The sequence below is a fragment of the Apis dorsata genome, unplaced genomic scaffold (assembly GCF_000469605.1).
Source record: "Apis dorsata unplaced genomic scaffold, Apis dorsata 1.3 scaffold_636, whole genome shotgun sequence".
NCBI classification, from domain to species: Eukaryota; Metazoa; Arthropoda; class Insecta; order Hymenoptera; family Apidae; genus Apis; species Apis dorsata.
The window spans coordinates 35,178-44,957 of NW_006263829.1; the positions used below are offsets into that span (position 1 = coordinate 35,178).

At 21.7% G+C, this 9,780-nt stretch overlaps 2 protein-coding genes across 2 annotated transcripts in view; one reads left to right on the forward strand and one right to left on the reverse strand.

Annotated features, from left to right (window-relative positions):
• The first annotated feature begins 111 nt into the window (after positions 1-111).
• On the forward strand, positions 112-5,385 carry LOC102681218. Its single transcript, XM_006621750.2, has 3 exons — positions 112-295; positions 3,797-4,122; positions 4,755-5,385. The coding sequence occupies exons 2-3, from the start codon at positions 3,810-3,812 to the stop codon at positions 5,069-5,071; spliced, it is 630 nt and encodes a 209-aa protein (XP_006621813.1). The 5' UTR covers positions 112-295; positions 3,797-3,809; the 3' UTR covers positions 5,072-5,385.
• A 4,374-nt stretch (positions 5,386-9,759) lies between these two features.
• Positions 9,760-9,780, reverse strand: part of LOC102671233 (golgin-84) — a 3,513-nt gene continuing 3,492 nt past the window's right edge. Inside the window, exon 8 of the mRNA XM_031513415.1 lies at positions 9,760-9,780. The gene's annotated coding sequence lies outside the window, so the exon portion shown is untranslated.

Below are 9,780 nucleotides of genomic sequence, written 5' to 3' on the forward strand. Positions count from 1 at the left end.
TACATATGCGTTCATTCATTAATGATGTATCAGGAATATATGATATAGCTGTATGCGCGATATATGATATATTGCGCAGCCGCAATCGGATTATGGATGCTTGCATGTAGCGTTATCAGTATTGTTTCATAGTCGCACGTGGTGCGACGAAATCCGAGGTCAAAGCAGTCGGGGTAACCGGTCGAGGGGTGACGAGAAGTCGTGGCGAGGCTCTATTGCTTTATTTCGGTGCAGGCACGTGCACCGACGTTCACAGTAATCAGGTCATCGCCTGCATCGATCGCGTCGCCAACCGGTACGAGTGAACACGTGTAATTCATAGCTAAACTATAGTTAAATACACACATGTTATAGAGAACCCTTGATTTCGAATGTTAGGATCTTGAAAAACTACTTTGGTTATACATTAAGAAAACTAATCCGTAACACGTTCTTTGAATCGTGCTATAAATGCCACTTATAATGATATCTGTTAAAAAGTATAACGAATTTCAATATGAATGTCAGGATAATTTTTATTTTTTTAATTTATCGAATTAAAAAAGGTTTGAAGGAATAATTTTTATCGTAAAAAATAGTTTACTTTTATGTTATATGTTTATTTATTAGGATTAATTTTTCTTTTTTTAAATTATGTATGTTGTGCTTATGTAGTAAGTTATTAGATATAATAAAAATATAAAAAATTATGTAATTTTTTCTAATTGAATGATTTAATATATAGTTTCTCTCGATATTTATAATTCCAATTATGAAACCTTTAAATTTCGAAAGAAAATCTAGGTCGTTGATAATCCAAGATCTATTTCATCCTTGGTTTCCTTTTTTTTAATTTTTTGCTTTTATTATAAAAAAAAATCTCGAATATTTAACTTAACAAAAATATATAAATGTACTAGAAATAAGTACACACATAATTATCCCAGAATTTTATTAAACTTTTTGAAAATTTAAAGGAGTAAAAAAATTAAATTTAAAAAAAATGTCATCATCAAAATTAGATTTCAAAGAGACATCAAAGTATTAAATTTAAGTTATGATATTAAAAATAGTAATCATTATTAAAAATTCAATTTACATATTTCTTACTATAATAGAAAATTAATCGATAAAGAATATAAATTAATTATATCTTTGTATTGTGTCTAAAAATCTTTAAATAAAAAGATTTGTTCAAAAGCAAATGATTAATTTGAAATACATATGAAGATGAAAAACTTGTAATTGAAAAATTTGCAAAAAATTAAACCATTACTAAATTAATAATTGCAGAATGATTTGATTTATTAGCAATGATCCACGTGCTGACTTTTCATCGTTCTTGCTTAACCGTTTTTATTTTAAAACGTTTCACGTACCTTCACGCGGACGTTGTTTAAGTAGTCACTTTTTACATCAAGCATTACCGCAGGTGTACACGTGTCTCCTGTGGTCAAGGTGCAAGACATCGGCTCGTGTCAGTATTATTAGACATTTATAATAAGTGAAAGTCTTATCTTCGATCCCTCGAAATTTATAAATAATTTTCTAATCACAAAGTAAAACGATGTTTCCATGCCAATAATCATTTGCTAAAGTTATTATAATATTTTCTTGAAACAAACAATATTAAAACAAATATTTTAAGATTCGAAGAACATGATTGATTTTTTGTTTAGATATATTTTATCAATTTGAATTTATAGTAATTATATATGAAAATTACAGAAAAAAAGATATGACAAATCAAATATCTTTTTTATTTTTTAAGAAAAAAATCTTAATATATACTATAATTTTTTTAAATTAAATATATTAAATATATTTTAAATTATACTCGAATACTTCGATGATATTAACATATTATGATATTGATAATATCATGCTATTAACGTTTTTAAAACTTCATTAATTTTAACACTTTATTTAAATACATTATGTTATCTTTAAATTTAGAATTGTTCTTCTTTTTTAACTATCATGATAAGATAGTCTTTTAATATCTAAAATTGAAAAATTAATATAAATAGATCTATCATGTTTTTTATGTTATGGACTATTCATAGACTTTGATATCAATTATATATAATCATATGTTAGTGTGTTAAATTTTTTGAAATAAGAGTTAATTAGAATCGTATTTCGTCAATGTAATTATCTTAATTAAATTTAATAATTGAAAGCATGATCTCGATTAAAGATTTAACTACATTCTACAAATAATGTTTCAAATGAGATAAAGTTTTATAATTCTTTTCAAATATATTCGTGAATGTAGATTAAAAATATATTATCATAAAAGTATGCATTATTGAATAAAAATATAATTTTTAAAAAAATTCTTTGTCTTATTTATTTATTTTTAAAGTATATCTACTTATGATTAACAAATAAATTAATTTTCATTCGATATTTTTTAATTTTATAATTAATTTTTAAATTAGAATTAAATTATATTTAAATTTAATAATAATAATAATCTTCATTTTAAATTATAATTTAGTAGATATCATGAATCTTATAAAATATTATTACAGATAATTAAGATATTATTAAAATAAAATTAAGATTAAGATAAAAACTAAAATATAATATCATTCAAAAATTATTATTAAATAAAATGTAACTTAAACTCTCATTGAAAATTAAATATTAGTATTTTTATCATTTTTGAATAAATATATCGTGTATAAAAATTATTTACTTAATGAAAACACTTTCACGTAATAAAACGCATCATTGATGCGTACATAAGTAGGTCATCGATTGTTGTCTGTTCGTTAAATTACGCAGATGGCTAGTATCATTATGTATTGCTGACAGGACAATTACCATGGTCGATAGACCAGGCTTGTATAACGTATAAACATAGTTTATGGAAATATGAGAATTTTCATGAATGAATTGGTCCATGAACATTTGTAAAAATCGTATATTAAAGAGACAATTATAGAGAGACATTGAAATAAATGCGGATATGCGGGTAATTGTGTAATTGTATAATTTTTGAAAATTATGCATAAATTGATTTAAATATTGTATATGTATAAAAAAAAATGTATACGTACAAAAAAAATTAATATATATGGTATCGCTTTTATTGCTACATTATGAATAAAGATAGGAGAAATAAAATTGAGAAAAAATAATCTTATCATAATTACAAATAATTAAGGATAATGTATTTAAAGATAACTTTCTAATTATACCAATTTTTTTTAAAGATAAATGCATTTTTAAACATTAAAAAAATATAGAAGATAAAAGAATAATTAAAGATATATGTAGATAAACATATAGATAGATTCCTCAAAATTTACAAATATATATATATTATAAAAAAATTTTACTAAATATTATAAATATTATTATTTTCTTGTTGCTCTTTTTTCTAACTTTATTTTCGTTTTTTTTTATTTTTGTTTTCAAATTTTTAATTTAAAAATAAAACTATTTATTATAAGTAGATATTTATATTATTTTTTCTTATAAATATATAAAAAAAAAGATATAATTTTTTTATTTTTACTAAACAAGAACAAATTTGAAAACTATGAAATATAACCATCTAGAATATTAATATAAAATCAATAATATTAATATATGACAAGATATGAACTATTAAAATTATCATATATTCATATAAGTACATTTAGAATTTTATTATTATCAAACGTATTTTATTTTTAATTAGTCTTAATCTAAATGAAAATCTCTTCTATAATATCTCTTTTAAATGATAAAGACTTTTTCTTTTCTATAAAATCTTGTCTAAATGAGTATTTTTTTTCTAAGAATTTTATTTTTCTGATTGCAGATTTTATTATAAAATGGCTCCGACTATTTACTTGTCGGAGATACCTGTTGTAAGAACATCTACAATCCCATGTTCACGACGAAGACAAAGGATTCATAATGGAGCTGTTGCAAAACAACAAAGGCTAGAAATTAGACGATTAGAAACGAATGAGTCTTCACGCGATAATGGGTCTTTGACACCACCGGAAAATTCTCTTTGGGAACCAGAAAATTCCAATGACTCCTGTGATCCGACAATCGTCAGTTCTTCCTTTCCAAATGTTTCTGCTAGAGTTCCAGTGGACACAAAGGAACATTGGAAAGTGTTCCTAGCAAGACGAAAAGGTGTAGTTTTTAATACAATTAAGTGTGCGATTGATGAACAGAAACAAAGCAAGTTTTAATAACTTTTTTATTGAGTTTATGTTTTGAATTTTTGTTAAAAGATCATTTTAAGTCATTTAAAAGAGAAGAATTTTTACTTAATGACTTTTTACTTTTGAAATTTTTAATTCTATACAAATTATTTCTAATTATTCTTATTTATTAAAAAATATGTAAAATTATGTATGTAAATTATAAAAACTAATATAAATGCGAATTAGATTATTTTTAATTAATATTTGATAAATGAAATATAATAAATTATTAAAATTTAAAACACAAAATATTTCACAAGAAACTGTTGTTCGGAATAAAAATTTTGTTATCTCTAATTCGTTATTTTAATGAAATTTCAGTATTTATTTTAGAACGATATTCATCATTCATCTTTTTACATTATCATTATAATATAATTTACATAATTTCAATAGTTTTACAAAATTAATGGATTTTTATAAAATAAATATAATTTTGATTATTTAATTATAAAACAATAATTTTAATTACAATTTTTATTTGACTTGAAATTTAAGATTTATTTAAAATTATTTAAAAGAATAATTATATAATAGATTATTCGATATCATCATCAGGTCTTCTAGATATTGTCGTACGTACTATGGCTCTGATACGACGAAACAACATTCTTCAAGAAAGAGTAAACGCTTTGCGCGCAGAGACTCGAGATTTTATTCATTCAGTATTGAACAATCCCGAAAACAAGTGTATACAACAAAGATTGGATATTATTGACTGCAAGGAAACGGATGTGACCTCGTCGACGGAGAAAACTATACCAAGACCATCGCTTCCGCCCACACCAAACTCGATAAATTCCTCGTCAAACGACGTCACGTCAACCTGTAGTAACAACGAAAACGACTCTGAACAATCTGACATCGAATCGTAATGTTTGAGAATCATGTGCAAGAAAAAGAGGTAATTCGTAAACGAAATCGAAAAGAATAAAACGATTTGAGTCATTTGATCGTTTTAAGTAGAATGATGATGCGATCGATTCTTAGTTGAACGAAACAGAATAAGAAGAATGCTATTGAAAAGAAGATTGGGATGATGCAGATGAAGTTTAATTGATAGATTTCTTAGAATGTATTGTCTTCATCAGTTCGTTATAGGGTTTATTAATGATATTGAAGTTTTAAATGAAATTTTCTGACTCTATCTGTAAGATAGTAAAATCAATAATATAATTTTTAAGTTTTTGATTTAAAATTTGTTCTTTAATATTATCAAAATTTCTTATGATATTTAAATTGATCGATATAATGTATTATCTTTTATTTATTTTTTTTATCGTTATTTTTAAAATTTTCGTATTTAAATAGTTTGTAAATTTCGTTTTATTTCGAACTACTTCTATATAATATTTTAGTCGTGAAAAATAATCCAAATAATAAAAAATGACAAAAAAGAAACCATTTTCTTATTAGAAAATATAAATAGGTAGATAGTAACTCAAAAATAACGTAATTTTAATGTGGAGCAATCATATTTCATATAATATAAATTTTTAATAATAAATATCCAAATAAAATGTTATTTTTAATTTTATAAATACAATAAGTATTTAAAGATAAATCCAATTATAATCTTCATTAATTTTTAATAATGCACATCCCATTCATCAAAAATTTTACCGAAGAATAAAGACTACTAATATTACAAATTAAAATTTAGAAATAAATAAAACTCTTCAGTCTATAAATTATTTTATATAATCAAAGAAAGATTGTATAGAATTGTACTGTAATGTATAATATAAAGAACTTGAAATTATTCTATTAGATAAAGATTATCGAGTTCTCCAAAAGTATATCAATTTATTTTTTTCTTTGAGAAAATACATTTATAGTTCGTAAACTCTATATCATTTAATCTTTACATAATAGTTGTAGAAAAACTTGCATTATCAATGAAAAACTTTCTATATATTTCCTTTTAAAAAGTAAAAGATGTTTTAATTATTAAATACAAAATGGATCACATAAATGCAATATTTTTAATAATAATAGAAAAAAAATATTCACTATATTTTTAGTAAAAGAAATTTTAATCAAAGAAGTTTGCATGTCGATGAAGTAGCTATTCAGAAAAATTATAAAGTAAGTATAACGTTAGAAAATCAACGGTATAAAATAATTTGTAGTCATATAACATAGAATTATTACAATTATTTAAAATATTTAAATACTTATTAATACTGCTATAAGACTTTCAGAAATAAAATTGCAGGATTGCTTCACGCTCGAGTTTAGTATCGGAATTTTAGAAGCAAAGCTTATCTCTAAAAAGAAAAAAAAATTGCCTGCAAATTGGTGGCTGTGAAATTTGTATTTGACTTGTAACTCTGCCTCTTTCTCTCTCTCTTTTTTGCGATATAAGAATTTCGCAATTAATTGAATTAATTTTGAACAAAATGGTGGCATTGTCTCAAGATGATCGAATGATTTTCGATTAACGAATATACTTCTATCAAAACTATCAGCATCGCGTAGATAAATGATAAAAACTTTTCATTCTAAAATAATATAGATTTTTTAAAATATTTCATATTCGACATAATCTTAATACTTTATCAAAAGAATAAAGTATTTTCGGACTAAATGTATCGTAAAATAAACGTCCATTTTTAACTTATTTCAGTTAATATTATATAAATACATAATGTTCAAGAGATAGAAACTTATTATAATAAATATCATTTTATAAAAATTAATAGTCAAAGAAACATAAATAATAAAATTGAAGAAAAATTTTCTTATCTCATATTTTGTTTACCTTAATAAAAAACAATAAGCACAATCTAAAGACAAATATACATTAATCTGCATGTTATATACTTTTACATAATCTCTTTCTAAATATAAAAAGAATTATAAAAACAAGAAATAAAAATGTAGCATTACTTTTTTAAAAGAGGTTCTGCAAATATAGTTTTCAATTAGTGAACCTCCTTATTTATCAATCGTGAGTGATATATATATATATATTTCATAAGAAGAACCAAATTTAAAAGCAATGCTAATTCTGTTAATGTGAAAAAGAAATTATGATCGTGTATTCATATTTTAAGAATATAATTTACAAAATTTCATATGAATTATATATATAATAATCATATTATACATTATGATAAATTCTTTCAATTCGAAATTTTTTTTTAGCATCTATATATTATCATAAATATTTCATTATAGATATGTTTTAAGTTGTCCGTTTCCATTAAAATTTACTAATTAGTATTATTAAAATAATGACAGGATTAAATGTTAATTCGCGAAATATATTGCAACAATCGCAGATTATTATTATCTTTGGACTTAGTGATTATAAAATTTTAGATTATCGGAATATATTTCATAAAAAATTCTATTTAATTATTTATAAACAATGTATGTACAAAAATATTAAAAAAATAATTAAAAATAATTATTAAAAAAAAATTTCATTTATCACAATAATTTTCTTTAATATTTTTTAAAATATAAAAATACATTGTTGCAATCTTCTAAATTTATGTTATTTCTGTTATTTTCATGGCTTTAAAAAATTCTTTAATTTATATATATATTTACTTTTAGGATAAAGTAGAAACACATATATTAATATTAGAATATTAGAACCCCAGAAATGACTGTATCAAAAGTTCTTAATTAAGCTTCTTTGTTTTTTCTCTTAGCAGAATGTATAATTTTGTTATTTTTATTATCATTTAAACAATCAAACGCGTTTGCCAAGAATTAAACGTAACAATTTATCGATCTGAAATATCGATAAAAAAATGATTTTTAATGAATCTCAAAATGAAATAGACTTAGATATTTGATTCAACTTTGATACTTGCAATGAATAGTAGAAATGGGATTTATAATTGTTAAAAAAATATTTTTGCAATCCTGCGAAGAAATTGGTTTCGGTTTATAAAGAGCAATTCGAACAAATATAAACAAATTATTATATTTTTTTTGCGTATTATTATATTTTTTTCGCTGTTTACAATATGTGATATATATTATATATATTAATCCTTTCATTCCCAAATTTTTTGTATTTAATTTCTATTTCTAATAAACATTATTATTTAATATAAATAAATAAATGTTTCATATGAAATATTAAATATTTTAAATATTAAAAATTAGCTTATGAATGAAATAAAATATATATTTTTTTATATGCAATTTTATTCAATTTATGCAATTTATATAATTAACTTCTACTGAAATATTTTTAATAATTAAATATGATCACATAAAACTTATATGGGAAAGAAAGGATTAATGTGCATAATAAGTTTCTGAATTTATATATAATATATATATATATATATATATATATAATATTATATATATATTACATATAAATTTATATGAAATTAATAAAAATTATATGGAATTAATTTGAAAATTATAAAAAATATACTAGTAATATCGAAAGTCGAAATATTGATTGAATTTTGAATTATTCTTTATAAAATGCATGTTTCTTTAAAATTTATAGTATTAAAAAAAATATAAAAGAAATTTCAACAATAAGAATTCATAAATTTTGTAGAAAAATAATAAATATATATTGATTTCAATTTTTTAATAATTTATTGTTTTAAAATTTAAATTTAAACAATCAATAATAACAAAAATTACTGTAAAATTTGTATTCATTTGAATGTTTAAATTCTTAAACACTTTAACTTTATTCTAATATTCGAATTATTTAATATTTCAATTATTTTTGCAGTAAAAAAAAGAATGATCTAATTCTTTTTATTTAAACTGATTATATTTAGATAAATCGGTTAATTATAAAATTTGTGCCTAAAAAGTATAGGAATCATACACTTTCCCGATTGCTAAAGCAATATACATACATAGTTGTAATTTATTCTACTTAAGTATTATTCGAATTGTTACAATTAGATCAGCAATGAATGAAATTTCGTGCAGCGTTCTTGCGAAACATTTGATAAAATTGTATATCTTTATAAAAATAAATTATATCTCGTAAAATAATCTATATTTTAAATTAATGTCATGAACAATAGAATAATAGTAAATTAATTATTTGCAACAGAGGCATAGTATTAAACGTTCGATCAAACAACAAGAAAACTGCTCAACATGTTACTAACATTTGGAAATTATTTGATCAACGTTTCATGTTATGTAATTACAAATATCAAATAAAAAAACAATTTCTTAATTACCAAATGCATATATTTGCAAAATATAAAGATGCATATAGTGAAATTTTATTTGTTCGCATGCCTCTGTTTTTATATTGCATATCAAATTCTTTTGTTTTAATGTAACAAAATAATACGTAGCATTAAGAATCAACCAAATCACATATTAACAATTAGCGAGATATGTAAAAATAGTGAATAATAATAATTAATTAGATTATTTAGATATTTTTGTTTTTTGTAATGATATGTATAAAACATTAAAAAAAAAAGAAACTAAAATCTGATATTATTAATAAATTAGATAATATACATTAAAATGATCTCAACTTCTAAAAATTTCTAGTAAATTATTTTTTCAAATATATTCCATAAAAATTTTGAATCCTGTGATTATGTTCAATTATATATATATA

Coding starts and splice junctions, on each gene's coding strand:
- LOC102681218 (XM_006621750.2), top strand. CDS start 3,810: ATGGCTCCGACTATTTACTTGTCGGAGATACCTGTTGTAAGAACATCT. Junction 4,123..4,754: donor GTTCCTAGCAAGACGAAAAG/GTGTAGTTTTTA, acceptor TATCATCATCAG/GTCTTCTAGATATTGTCGTA.